At 41.1% G+C, this 15488-nt stretch overlaps 1 protein-coding gene across 1 annotated transcript in view; it reads right to left on the bottom strand.

Annotated features, from left to right (window-relative positions):
- Window positions 1–15488, bottom strand: part of Ice1 (interactor of little elongation complex ELL subunit 1) — a 50201-nt gene that overhangs the window by 10253 nt on the left and 24460 nt on the right. The window contains exons 11-14 of the mRNA XM_077791404.1: window positions 12696–12782; window positions 9643–10052; window positions 3265–8046; window positions 1942–2110 (exon numbers count right to left, since the gene is read on the bottom strand). Of these exons, the coding sequence (XP_077647530.1) occupies window positions 1942–2110; window positions 3265–8046; window positions 9643–10052; window positions 12696–12782 (5448 nt within the window). The remainder of the gene's footprint in view (window positions 1–1941; window positions 2111–3264; window positions 8047–9642; window positions 10053–12695; window positions 12783–15488) is intronic.

Here is a 15488-nt window from a genome sequence, read left to right as displayed (position 1 = left end):
TGATGGACTAGTGTAATGTATCCTCTTTTCCCATCATGTGGCTATGTGCATCAGCAGTCTGTTCCTGTCCTGCCAAGTAGTACTTAGTTGCTTAGGGGAGCACAATTTGTTTCCATTCACCTGCTATTAACACCGTTTCGGGTTATGGGCCATTATGAATCAAATCTAGTACAATATTTGTATTAGAGTCTATGTAAGGATATGTCTCTATTTTTGTTGTACTGTACCTAAGAATGAAATGCCTGGGTCATATAAGTGAATGTCAATTTTATTTCTTTAAAAAAAGTTTTCCAATGTGGTTATACAGATTTTTATACCATTTTCCTAAAGGCTCATCTTTTTCATTTCCTCTGTTCTTATCTATAAATTTTTTTTAAAAAAAGTATGTAGCTCAAGGCATAAACTCAATGCACTATTTTGATCTATTAATTAAGTCCTATGTTTATCTGATGGAATTTCTTCTTTTCACTGGACTTCAGATTCTCTCTGCCTGGAATTCTCTCCACATATATACCTCTTCTATATCTTCACACTTCAAATTCAAAAGTCACAAAGACCAAGAAGACTTCCCTGACTCCTGCCAGGTGCAGTGGCACACACTGAAAATCCCAGTGGCTCTGGGGTTGAAAGTTCAAAGACAGCCTTAACAACTCATCAAAGACTTAAGCAACTTAGCTAGACTCTGTCTTAAAAACGGAGGGGGGGGGGGGCTAGAGATGTGGCTCGATGTTTAAGCACCCCTGAGTTCAATCCCTGGTACAAAAAAATTTCCCTGACTCCTCAGACTATGAAATCCATCTTCCAAAGTATAATTCATTCATTCAACAGATGGTTAATGACTGCTAGCAATGCATTTATCTGGGGGTAAGGACAGTATGTAAATGAGACAAACAATTCTGTCCTTTCAGAATATACATTCTAGTGGGGGAGAGATGGCAAACGAAAAGATGCATGAGACATTGATTAAGTGACATGAAGGCAAAAAAGAGGAGAATAAGAGAAAATGACTAAGGAAGGATGTAAAGTGTAAGTAAGCCCTAGTGAAGTTGAGGGAAACAAAGAGAAATCTTTGAAAACAAAAGACTGGTGAGAATGAATTTGCTGTGGCTAAGGAAGAACAAGAAAGCCACATGGACTTGGCTGAGCCCACGTCCCTCTCCTCTCTACCACCTGTCACTGCTAAACCCAAAGAGTGTTCATGTGATGCTACTTGGTCTTTCAGTCCCACTGGACAGTCACACCCGCATCTGATTTTGGTCACCGCAGAACTCTTGGCAAGCACCTAATCATGTTTGCTGAACAAATGAGTGAAAGAGTTAATGCAGAAATAAAGCAGGCAGAATTTAAAGACTTTCTGATGCACTAATAAGTTCCATTTGCGTATCTGTTCCCTATTTAAAAACACTGATGACGTGATACAAGGAAGGAGGACTCCTGATGTGATTCCTGAGTAGGAGCTAAAGAAACAGTAGTGAAGGGAAAAGATAATCTCAAAACAACCCTCGGCCTCAGAGGCCTTTTCATCTCTCTCTGACACACTTCTTTCATTAGCTTAAGAATTCATCCTACATGTGCTACCCTTTTCAGTTAATGGCATAAAAGTGTGGTTTGCCATTTTAAAAGTGTTCCCATATTTCATGTAATTTTATCTCGTCCTAAAGCAGCAACAAAGAAATAAAATAAATATACAGTAATGAGAGAAACTCTAATTATACAAGTGGAAGTGTTATGTGCTGACACAAGTAAATTTAAGTATTTTTCTCTACTGAAAACCAGGTGCAGTTAGGTATAGCTAAAGCTATTTATGCCTTTTAATAAATGCACAAAACACAACATTACCTTAAAACATATGTGACAGACAGCTGAAAAGCATAGATCTACGTACAAGGTAACAGAGCAACAGCATTTTTCTCATACAAAATCGTCACCATCTAAACATACCTTCCTTCAGCAGACTATAGCAGAACAAGCGAGCTCTTTCCAGGTCTCCCAGTTGCCGGCAGATGCCCACATACACTCTGCACAGGGCATGGATGTAACTGTGGTCCCTTGATGTCTTCTGAACTTTTAGTTCTGAGAGAATAGAGTGAAGCAAGCAGTCTGCCAAATGCTGAAGTGGAAAAAAATAAATAAAAAGGCAATGCACATATAGTATTTATATTTAGTCTACCTAAAATAGCAAAAGATAGCATAATTTAGTATCTATTGGAAAAATAAAACTGGAAAAAATCGAAGTTGCACAATACTAATAGAGTTAACAAATGATAACAACTTCCCAATATGGAAAGCCCCAAGTTCGGCACAGGGGTAAAAAATCCCCTTGCTTGTCTGCTGCCTATGATAGGTAACACTACAGATGCCAGATTGCAAGTATAAACGTTACTGGCTATCTAGTTTCACTTCTACAACTCAAATCATAATTTCCTAGTGGGTGCTCAAACAATCTGTGTGCATGCATGTGCGTATGAAGCCCTGTGTTCTAAACTATCACAGACCCTACATGTTTAGATCTAAAAATACTGGGTGGTATTTTTCTTGCTTAGAAAGAACAACAGCATGAAAGGACAATTTGAAAACTCATTCACTTGAAAAGAAACACCCTTTCAAAGCTACTTGCAGTGCTCTTTACGCTCTCTGAAAGTAAGCAATCAAAACCAAATCAACAAAGTACTTATGCCTCAGGAAATCCGAGGATGTGCACATAACCACTGAGCCCTGGAGATCACCTACACGAGGTATCACTGGATAGTTAGAAAACATGCAAGTACTGAAGTTCTAACAATCTGTGTGTATAAATCTGCACAATCCCTTTCCTCTCCTTTTAAAACAAAGCATTTGCTCCTGTCTGATTTGTGACATCCATTACTGAAGAGCCTTTCTGTAAAACTCTCAAGCACTTAAAAGTGTATATACTGGTATTCAATGAAAAGAAAGGATCTATTGAGTGATAATTTGATGCACTGAAGGAAATCACTTTAAGCCTTTAAAAATGACAAGATAAAGTTGAAATATGCAATTTTTGTCCTGAAAGATTCTTCTCCTCTAAAATTTTAAGTTGTTTAATTAATACAAATTATCAAACCTCCAGTGTCTTATTTCAAATTTATAAAATGCTGACAGAAGTAAAAATTTGTCCTAACAATTACATACATAATTCTTAACCTGTGAAATTGTGCTCAGGGTCATCTGCACTCTTTGTCACAGGAGACATCTGCCTTGAGGACCTGCAATACATAAAGCACTTAGAGAAAAGCAGCCACATACCTTTTTTGCTGTGCTAAACTCATACACAACTTCTTTCTCCTGGTCTCGCATTACAGGCTTTTTGGAGATGTTTCCCACGTACACATGACTACGAATTACAGGTAGCAGGTCAAAAGAAGACTCAGCAACTTTCTTGAGAGCATGAGCTATGGCTGTGCCTTGCAAGTCCACGGCTGCTTCTGTGCTGACAGAGAACCGTGACACTGGACTGCCAGCTGGGACAGAACTCTCCTCCTCTGACATGACAATTTCAGCCTGAGGGAGGCCTCCTGGGAGGCTCTTGTGGACTTCTTCTGCAGGGGCTCCCCTGGTGTCTGGTTCTGGGGACTCACTGTCCAGGCGCAATCTCTTTGCACTCTTTAGCGTGGAAGCCGACAGTGCTCTTTTCCCACCTGACTCCTGCTGAGTCCCCATCTCTCTTGACCTACCTTGGCTAGCATCACTGGCAGAGCTGCCCCCTGTTTTGATGAAAGCAGTCGATTTTGAAGTGATGGCTTTGAAGCCAATCAGAGCACTGAGGGACCCTGGTGCAGCCTTACTGTCTGTAGAGGAACCTCGGGAAAGCTGGATGTTCCCCTTAAGGATGTTGAGGGTCCGGGCCCTGGCAGATAACTCTGGGTACATGGTATCAAGGATTTTGACAGAATTCTCTTGAGCCCCTCCCCCAGCAGTGTGACCAGGAGCGCCAGGTGGGAGTCTGCCGGGCACAGGAAGTGCATGCTTTGGTGTGGCTGCACAGAACTGCAAAGGAGAGGACACTATCCTGCCACTGGTTGTTGCAGCAGATGGAGACGGAGAGGGCCCTGGAGAAGCCCGCTGGGGGTCTTCTGGCCATGGAGACATCATAGGAGGCACTGGAGTTTCACATGAGGGAGAAATCTGGCCAGCAGGAGAGGCTGGCGGGGAAGGACTAGAACTTGATATCAGAGGAGAAAGTGGCTGTGAAGTCCTCGGAGGTGTTGCTATCAAAGGAGGGAGCAGAGGAGGCAGAGGAGGACCCACCTCTTGCCGTATCTTGCTCAAAGTGTCGGGAGAACAATCTGTGGGAGTAGAGGTATCTGCATTTGCCAGAATGGGCTGAGTTTGACTTCTTTGAGTTTTGGTGTTACCTCTTTCCCCCAAAGGCAACTGAGGAACCTCACTCTGATGAGTTTCACCTTTGCCTAATGCCAAAGTCTTTACTGGTTTGGTTGACTGATCTTTGTTTGACATTTTTGATCGATTCTTATTTTTACCAGATGGCTCTAGTTTTGAGTTATAATATGTGTGATCAGACGCAACATTTTGAGTCTCAAATGTTTGATCATATATTTGAGAACTAATCCATATGCTGGGCTTAACAGGTCTGTTCCGCAAGCGACTTTTATCAAAGTTGGTACTCTGACCACTGTTTGAAACATCCTCTTGAGCACCTGAAAGATTACTGCCACAAGGAGGCTCCTGAAAGGGAGGGCCCATGTGACTGGTCTCTGGGGACTTCTCCATAGAAGTCCCTGAAACAAACCCAGCTTCTAGCCCTCTCTGATCCTGAGAAACAGCTACGTCCCCAGGAGCATCACACAGTATAACCTGGTCCACATCTGGTGAGACAGACACACCACTGATGATTGTCCAGTTGTCCCCCTTTTCAATGACAAGATTCTGATCCTTATTTATAAGTACATTGATAACTTCTGAAGTCACTGTGGATATCTGACATTGAAACGTTGCCTCTGCCTCCCCACCAGAACTGTGTTCTGTGCTTGGCTGCATTGTGGAGTCAGGACACAGGGTCAATGGCCCCCCCTGTTCTGGCAGGCCCTGCTCTCCAATGTCAGGGGGCTTGGCTGCATCCTCAGGTGTGTCCCCAGGATGAGATCCATCACTCACAGGAGAGTCACTTCTGTGCCCAATGGTGGTAAATGGGAGCAGTTCAGGGGTGTGGGATGTGGAACCAACTGCTGCCTGAGATGGAGCTTTTTCTTTCAATTCTTCAGTTGTCAGGCTATCAGGGATATTTACAAGAATTAAATTATCAGTTTCTTTACCATTACAGTCCTCAGAGTTTGTCTGCAGTTCTTGCCCAATCTTGGTGAGAACCTCAGATAGCGTTTCCAAAGAACACTGAGCAAGTTGACTTGGATCTTTTAAAGAACAGTTATCTTCTTCAGATTCAACCCACTCTTCGGAGGTCTCAAGTGTTTCTTCTTCACAGGATTGCTCCCTACATTTTTCTTCAGTGATTCCACTTTGCTTTAACTCTTTGTTCATTTCTTTGTTTGGGGTTCCTTTACTAGAACATTCTGAAACAGAATTCCCTGAACTAAAATCCTTTAGCTGACAACTTTCAAGAAACATTACAACTTCTGATGTAGAAAGTCTGTCTATGTCAGTGAAAGTACTTATGTTAAAATCTTGCAGAGCTGAGGTCAGATAAGCCACCTCTAGGGAAGGTCTCGCCTCAGTTGCTCCAGCCCCTGGATCTCCCAAATCTTCCCCTGGGTCACTGGTGGCATTCTGTTGTCCACTCCCTAGCATGGACTCAGTCTCATGCTCACCCTCACTGCAGCTGAAGGCCTCACTCCCCTCCACCTCGGTCTCCTCCTCTCCTCCCTCCCGGATGCCTGTGTAGCAGTATGAGGTGCCAGAAAGACTGCTTGGGGAGATAACTGGTGTCTCCTCATCTTTTCTGCTAGACGCTGAAGAAAAAGCAGCATCTGTGGTGACAATGCATTCGGGAACGGTGCCACTAGGCATTCCAGATGCCAACTTTGAAAGCTCAGGAACATTCTGTGGTGTGCAAGAAGGGCTTACAGCACTCAGGGCCTCAGTGACAGGTCTTGCTATGACTTCACCGGGCACTTCAACGGGACAACTTCCTGACACCCTTGCTTCAGCTGGAGGCAGCTCACTGCCCTCCACCCCACATGGGTCTGAATTTGTGGTGTGAGGAGATGGCCCGGACTCCCTTACCTCTCCCTGCACTGAGTCTTCCCTCACAGGGTCTTGGCTTTGGATGAGGATGTTTTCAGATGAGAAAGACTTACTATTTGAGGAACTATCAAAATTTCCTGCTGGTAAAGATCCACTTGGAGAACTGAAATCTAGTTTTCTACAAGAGGCAGAAATTTCTGGTAAAATGCTTTTCACAGTAGCCACTCCCTGGAGGTCTGATGTCACCTTGTCCCCTTTTCCACATTTCACTGCAGAAGAACCATCATCAGCTTCATTACCACAGTTTTCTGCTGCTGAGGTGGGCTCATTCCCAGGAGGTCTCACATGTTCCAAGTGAGCACTTTCAGTCTTTTCAGGTCTTATCTGCTTTGTGATAACTGACACTTGATTAGACAGTAATGAAGCAGTGGCCTTGAATTCTACTAGACAGTGATCTTCTCTGGGAGATTCAAGCATGGCTGATGAGCCTCTATTCTGTAATGCTGACACTGGCTTTTCTAACTGCTGATTAGTCTTTTGTTCATGTTCTGAGGACGCTCTCAGACTCTCTTCACCACCTCTCCTTAATAAATCACTATGGTGCCAGGAAGTGCTTTTAACAAGACTAGAACCACTCCTGACTGAGCCAACCCGAGGAGCTACTAGTGAAATCAAATCTGATTTACGGAGTGTGAGCTCAATTCTTGGATCTTGAGTTTCACACTGCCCATCTTTTGTGACCTTCCTAAACACTGACTGAGAAAGTGAGTAGACTTCGGGCATGCTTTTCATGATATTTGTATGTTCTCTCTCCCTGCTCTTCTGTTCATCAAAATTAGATGCTCCCAATTCAAGGCTCAAAGCACCCAAGCTATTCTTCTTCAGGTTGCTTTCTCTTACAGAACACTCTGGTGGCTCAGACTGCAGAAGTAAGGTGTTTAAAGTTTTAGTTGGTAATTTTTGTTCTGAATGATGAAGTTCAGTAGGGATTACTTGAGTTGGAATATCTGCTTCATTAACATACTTTAATCGTGAAGACTGGGGATGACTGCGAACAGACACTGATACCGAGGTAGAAGAGGAATGAAAACTGGCTTTAGCATCAAGCCCTGTCAGACTCATCATATCTCCTAGATCATCCTCCTTAGGTTTAGGTGACTCTCCCACAGTGGACCCTTGCACATCTTCTCTTTCCTTTGCCAATTCTCTAGATATTCTCTGAAAATGGCCAGAACTTGCTACACAGTCCGATTCAGAAGTAACTTCATCAGGAAGGGTCCACTTAATGAATTGTGATTTGGGTGAGCCTATCAGTTTGGATGAAAGGGTTTTTCCTTCAGATCCAGTGATTTCACTTAATGGCTTCTTGCCAATGGCAGAATAACACAACCCTGACTTCCCAGTGGTCACCTCCTTCTCTTGGGCTAAGCTGCCCGACAGCTTCTCAACCCAGAGACCCCTAGTGGGCTTATGAGATGTCTTCTCTGACTGAACCATCTCCCTAATCTCTACCTGTCTTTTGGCCTCATCTAAAATGTCTCTTTTTCTATCACTCATGAATTCAGATGAAACTGTCCAGTGCTTTTCCCGAGCTAAAGAGGATGTAGTTGTTGAAGGTTCTCTCAATGTTGTTGTTAAAGTCTCAAATCCAACAGTTGTCACTTTATTTACTGCCAATTTATTTAGAGCCTGGATAGCTTCATGTGATTTGGACTTCTCCTCCCAGATACTATTCTCTTTACTTTTTCTAGATAAGCCAAAATAATCCTGTGATTCAGTTGTATCATCTTCTGAAAGAGAGTCAGCAGAATTTTGTAGCTGGGCCGAGTCATTATCGCTGGAATCTGTATACTCTCCAAAGTACGTTTCCTTAAAACAACATGAATTACTCTAGTTAAACTCTCATTCAACAGACTAAACATGACTATCGAATCAATTAAATGTATTTAAAAAAAAAAATCACATGCTTCCCAAAGAATTCCCCACCCCCAACCAAAGAATTCTTAAAAATCAGCTTGGGAAGTACTATCTAGGTTCTGGATCTCTGAGAGTGGGTTGATAGCTTCTGGCATCACACTATCCACCATCTACTTAAAGAAGCCTGCCCCTTCCCAGAAACTCCCACCCTATTTTCATGGCTCTCCCATAGCAAACACCCTCCCAAGCCCCACTTCACACAGGGCCCAGGGTTCTGTGTGTTCTTTTAACATTCCTATTTTCAAACTCTTAAGTGCTCATCTTCAGACAAAAAGGGTGCCTGGACACTGAGATGGAGGGCCTCTGGATCCACAGCCCTCCATCTCATCTCCCTATCAGGCATCAAACTCACTCCCAGTGACTCTCCCTACACGCCAAGCCTCACTACTGCTCCTGCCACACAGCTCCTCCCAGGGCTCCTTGCCAGCTGTTCTCCCTCCCCACCCTGTCCATCTAGACGTCTCCCACCTGTGTTAACCACCTCAACCCTAGGACATCAAACACCTGACTTCTACTGATAAGGGAAAGATGGACTGAAGACACCATAGCTGAAACAAACTTGCTCTTCTGGAAGCATCTTTCCCTGATTTGAATTCAGATCATCTAGTCTCCTGGCTTTCCACCAGGGCCAGCCACAATTTTTATTCTCCTTTCCTTGCTTCTCCTCCTCTTTCTGCTTGCCTATGGAATATTCCTTAGGATTCTGACTGGGTCTCCACCTCTTCCCTTCCACACTCTCTTCCCAATGCCATCAAGGGCCAGGTGGGTCCACTACACTCAAATGCCCACAGGTCCTAAGTGTCTAACTCACTCCAGTGGGGCAGGTGCCTTTTCCGTTACTGGTCCCACCTCCACCTGACAGACAGGTGCTGCATCTTGATGCTCTGTACTTACTGCCAAGGCCTGGCCTAGTGTCTGGAATATAACAGACATGCCAGAATTCTCCTCCAGGAAGCCACCCATATATCTGCTCCTCAAGCTAGAAGGTATGAAAATGTGCTTCATCAAGACTGACTTCCTAGGAAACTTACTAAGAAGCCATCACAAAGCATTCTATAAACACACAAAAAGATGATGAACTCCACTGAAAGTGGGAAACTGCACAGGCCTGTGGGCATGGATGCTACACTGGGTTTTCCAACCACTATGAACTCCATGCTGTCAAGGTCATGCTTTATTCATTCCAAATCTATGTGCCATGCACTAGCAATGAAAATACACACATAAGACACAATCATTCAACAAAAAACTTATAATTTAGTTGTGATTAAAGATAAATTAAAAATGTAACCCTAATACACACTTAAAAAGAGTCATGCTGATCTATGCTAATGCAAAGGGCATTGGCTTGCCTTAACTTCTCCTTGTTACTTTTTAATAAAGTATGCTAAAATATGAAGTCTCGCCTAAATCAAATTTTGAGTATCACAGCCACATTAGGAGAGAGAACACACCCAGGAGGAATTCAAATTTAAAGAGCAAACTTACAGGTGCGAGTGAAGAAGGTAAGGAGCTTAGTGGGTGTGGTGACATCAGAGGGGGTGAGGGCACTGGAGACAGAAGAGGAGGAGGGAGTTTGAAGAAGTCAATTGCAGCTTGAAGGTCTTCATCGAAAAATTGCCTGTGGTCAGATAAGTGAGTCCGGTCACCATCATCACCAGTTGGCACTAAGACCTTAGTATTCCCATCCTCATCAGAAACATGGTCAATACTGTGGTTTGCTCTGCCAGGCCTCTCTTTATTCACACTTCTACATGAAGCAAAGTCACCCTCCATTTCCATAGACAGTTTTGTGAGACATGTCTGCACATCTGAGGCCCTGAGAGGACCGCCTTGTGCTGGAGGTAGTGTGCCATCTTCCCCAGATGTTCCAGATGTATCTTCTTTGGCAGGTTTTTCTGTGGGGTGAGGATTTAAAATGTCAAGGAAATTTAAAATAAAACAAAACCTTATCCTAATAGTTCAAAAGTGCTTGCAATGGTTACTTCAAGTAAGTAGAGATACTTTTTAGTAGGGAATCAATTTATAAACATTATCCTATAAAAAGTGAGAGAGGAAGATGAATGGATGGACAGATGAGACAAACCCATCCAGCCACCGCAGGGCCACAGCAGGGTAATGGCCACACTAACCTACAAAGGCTTTTATGAAGCTTGGCAATCATACCAGTGGAATCTGGCAGAGAAATAATTCTGTGCATACAGGTTGGGACAGACACTATTTTCTCTTTTTGAAAAGTGATCTAAAGTCAACCCACATCAAGCCTACTCATGCCACAAATGAGACCTCACTAGTGCACATGAATGCTTTGTGATAATGCATCTGAAAAGTTTCTGTAAAACGCCAACCCTTTTTGGTATACAGATTCTGATGAACTTCAGTTGTACTAATTATTAGAAAAGACATATGAGTCCCAGGAAATCATTACAAATCACTATGTTATATCCATAAACTGTACAAGTGTTTTACAGAGGATTCAGAGCTCTTTGGAGAAGAGGCTAATTATAGGACTGGGAAGAGAAAATAAAGCTGAGACTGGAACACCTTACAGTGCCAGAAAACAAGTGCTTTAAATATGATGGAGTATGTCTGAAGCACACAGGAGTCACTCTGGACAAATTCCAAATGACCAAAGCTGGACCAATTTAAGCAATAATTAAGGACAATATAAATTATAATGCATAGAATAGAACAATTACCTATGACTATATGGAAATATAGGTTATAAAGCAAATAAATGGAGAAGAAACAGTTCTTTTTTTACAAAAGAATTCTAAATAATAAATGCAGAAGAAATGAGAGAAATAAAAAATCATCTAGCAAACACCAAAGTAGTAATTATAGCAGGCAAGATCCATTACTTAGGGTAAATTATGTGGATAACAGTTTAATAATCCATGTCCACATCACCTATCTCCATGATGTTTCCCTGAGCAGAGGGAAACATCACTACTGTGGTGTCCACACCACAAATACACACCATCAGTCCACCATGAGAGAATACCAGACACACAAAAGGGATAGGCTTTCTAAGAAAACATGCTCTCCAAAAGTGTCAAAGGAAAAGGAGAGGAATGGTCAAGATATAGAATATTAAAGGAAGATGACTGCTAAAGGCAATATGGGGGTCTGCGCTGGATCCTGGAGGGAAAGGAGAAATAGTGGTGAAACTTGTGAAATTCACACAAGGTCTACAGTTAACAGGATTGATTGTATCACATGTTCCAGTTTTGATGACTGGCAATGAAAAATGTTAAAATTGGGAAAATGAGTAAGGAGTCTAGGGGAATCCTTCACATTATTTTTGTAACTGTTCCATGTGAAAAGAAAAATTAAAAAAAAAAAAAAAAAGATAGTCTATGGTATATTAAGGTTCCAAAGATGCCATGCTTTCTATTCTCCCTTGGAAAAGTTCAGATAAGCAATAGAACTTAGCTTGTGATTTTAAATGAAAGCATCAGATTAAATGTTCACATACACTACTCACTGGTATAGAAGGCTGAAAAAAATCTACAGGCTGCTTCTGCTTGAACAGATGAATTCTTAACTGTAGAAACTAATTTAGAAATTGCAAGTACCATTTGATTATTATCAATGTTACTATCTAGAAAGTGAACTGAGGGAAAAATCTATTTAGAAAAACCCACTGAATATGTCTGTGTCAACACCTGACAAGTTATGAATCCAACACAACCAAGAACCAACATTTGCCCATTACTGATCTTCTGAGGGAACCCTGCCTTCAGAAGTCTGTAGGAAAATTAGGTGCATGTGCTTCTACTGATTTATATCTTTAATGATCTATCAATTTATAGCAGCTTATTAAGAATTGTGATGCAAATAATAATAATAGAGCTCATGTATAATGGCATAATTTGGAGTGAACATACTTTATATACAGAGTTACGAAAAATGGTGTTGAGAATGGATAATTATGATTGTAATGCATTCCACTATTGTCATGTAAGAAATTTAAAAAAAAAAGAAATGAGTAAAATGACAAGAAGTAAGAAGCACTAGAATGTTACACAAGTCTGCTATCTTTTTCCCTTCCACTAAGCGTGTCTAACATCAAATTCCAGATCTGAAATCCCGAGAAGACACGTGCAAATATGACAGAATGTCTCCACGTCGTCTTACTGAAAATCAAGGAATTCAGTTAGCAGAACTGCTAAAGTATACAAAACATAAGTTAAACTGCTGGTGAACTAACTGAACATATGAAATAATTTTTAAAAAGCTGTGCATCCTTCAGTCTTCCACATGTACTGGCCAAATATGCCATTGTTTTTTTATCCTTCCAGTTTCTTTCATGTTCTCTAATGAGACCTGTTATTAAAAAATTAAAAGCTAAATGAACTGACTTAAGATTAGAAGGCACACTGAAGGGAAAGAAGTTTGGTACAATAAGAACTGGCCACTATAGTTGCTTTCATTCCTCTAATGTTAGATCCAGGAGACATTAAAAATTACAGGCCACAATGCCCATGGTAATCTTTCTACTTTCACATATGAAGCTGCTTCCATAGCTTCTCTCTCACCTGGGACACGTCTGCTGCCTTCATTGGGTAGTCGGTGTGCTGTATTTATACAGAGCCAGAGTTCCTTCAGGAGCAGTTTCACTTTTCCTGTGAAAAAGAATAAAGCGTTAAAACTATCTTATTTAGCTTAAACATGCCTGTGTGAAATCAGGAAGAAAACTAGGTATCCAAATATCTTCCTCAAACTCAACCATTGTGCACAACTCAGTTAATTATGGTTGGAAAGGTATACAGTGCTTTAGCTAGAAATTAACTAGCACGGATTTCTTTGTTTATTTTTGGTGCAGGGTTCGGGAGACACTCAAAAGCCCCAATTTACTTGGTCAAAGGCTTCATCACTTTTATATACACCCTGGACAGATGAGTCCTGGGACCACACATGGTCTCCTGAGTGCAATTAAATGGGGAAGGGACGCCTAGTTAATGGGTACAGTATAGGGGACCAGGGCTGCTCTATATGTTCCACAAGAATAACAGAGACGCATCCCTCAGTTAGATGAGGCTATCAGCAAGGTCATCAGCTGACCATGCTGAAATTCACCTGGGTGATGCATGGGTCTAGAAATCCAAGGATGGACTTGAGGGGAAGTGAGCTGGAGGCAAGATGTGTGGATATGAACGTATCAACAGGGAGAAGCACATGGCTTCATAAAGACTGGAGTATTTATACATTTTCTTAGGATCTAGATTCTCAGTATGATTAAGAAATGCTGATTCAAGTTGAAAGGCTAAGGAAGTAACCAAGACAGTGTTGATGAAATTCATAAGAATATTACACTAGGGTTTTGAAGCTTTTTAAAATCGTTATGAATACAAATTCCAAAAATATCTTCCCAACCAAAACGTATTTAAGAAAATATAAATATGAATATCTTATGGTGAAATGTGCATAAAAAACAACCCACATTAGTAAAAATTCAATGAAAACTAGCTTTAACTATGAGGTAATTTCAGGCCATCTCAGAGTTCAATTATAATTTCCTTAAATTTAAGTTTCTAAATTAACCTTAAATATCTATTGAAATTAGTAACATCTTCAATCCAGTTCAAGAGGACATAAGAGACTAACCTTTTAAACCAAAACATCTTCAGAAAAATCAACCAAAGATTTTTAAATGAGGTTAGTTTTATTTGAGATCAAATTGTGTCATTCCAAAAATGAAGCCTCCAGAAAGGCAACCAGGACAAACATGGAAGTCACGGTGACAACAGCTGACCATTTCCAACCTCTCGGAAGCCAAATCAACTTTCTGGTGACCCCTGTGTGAGGTACATTCACTTGAGTTCTAAAACCCTGTGAATGAATAGCTTATCTACATTGTAATTTAACCTACCCAAAAGCCTGCTTCCAAATATTGTAATCCCCTTTGCTTAAATGACCTGACCAGGATCCCTGCTTATTACGTATACCCAAAGCAGCAAACAAGGAACCTTAAAAAAAAAGAAAAAAAGTTACTTTTCCATTCCTGTGGAGGCTAATAAACAGAGCTATGCCTATTCTAATGAGCACACATTACTTCTAATCTGACCATAAAAAGCTATCTATTCCCAGTAAAACAGTCTTCAGTGAGGCTTCATTACTTAGTTGCGCAGATAAAAATCTCATTAAATCGAATATACACTTGTCTTAAGATGCTTCTACTATCAAAATCTAAGGCATTTATAAGAGTGTTTCTGGACTTTCCCACTCCATTGCTTTGTCAGTTTCTGTGTCAATACCACACTTCTTTAATCATGATAAATTCATAATTACACTGTTAGAGTATGATTCTTGCTCAGGTCTTTTCTTTTAAAAAATGTTATTCTGAACATCTTATTCCTCCGGACAAACTTTCACCATCTGTTCTTTTCCACAGAATGCTGTAATGGGATTTCTAGTGAGATTAGTATAAATACATTGAAGAAAGTATCACATCATTATGCCTGGAGTTTTCTCATCCAGAAACATAATGCTGATTCATGTGTTCATTCTTCCTTCACGCCTCTTCAGGAAGTCTGTACAGTTTTCGTCCCAGAGGCACCACACATTGCTGTAAGTCCTCTCCTAGGCATGTGGTGGTCCAGTCACCGTTTAAGAAAGGGTTGTTTTGATTCCACTTGGTGCACTGTGAATGTCCCTTGTACAAGTCACAACTTGATCAAGCTTCTATTACTACTTTTCCAGCTGAGTGCTCTGGTATTCTACATGCTCATATCATCTGAAATAATGGCAATTTGACTCTTGCTTAGGAGTATCTGAAGAATTTACTGTTTATTTTTTATTGGGGGCGGGGGCAGTTACCAGAAATTGAATTCAGAGGCAATCAACCACTGATTCACATTCCAGCCCAATTTTTATTTTATTTAGAGACAGGGTCTCACAGAGTTGCCTAGTGCCTCACCATTGCTGAGGCTAGCTTGAAACTAGTAATCCTGCCTCAGCCTCCAGCACTGCATGCACGATGGTTCGGGGCTTACTGTTTATTTTGCCATGCTGATTAGGGCCTCCAGTACAAAAAGAAGGGAGGAACAAAAAGGATCCTTGCCTTGTTTCTGACAATAAGGACTATGCTTTCAATGCTTATCTTTGTCAAATTCAAACTTTTTTCCTATTATAGACCGATTTTTCTCTTAATTAGAATCGAATACTGAATTGAGATGAACATAATACTTTGAATCAGTTATCATATTCCTGAAATAACTCCTTAGATCATAATTTGTATTCTAAGTAACTCACGGCTTTGATGCCTGAAATTTTTATTTAGTATTTTTGCAGTTATGTTATCAAGTAACACAGTTCTGAGTCTTGAGGAT

This window comes from Urocitellus parryii, chromosome 1 (assembly GCF_045843805.1).
Source record: "Urocitellus parryii isolate mUroPar1 chromosome 1, mUroPar1.hap1, whole genome shotgun sequence".
In the NCBI taxonomy this organism is placed as follows: Eukaryota; Metazoa; Chordata; class Mammalia; order Rodentia; family Sciuridae; genus Urocitellus; species Urocitellus parryii.
The sequence above is the reverse complement of the archived record's forward strand: the minus strand, read 5'-3'. Positions and strand labels throughout refer to the sequence as shown.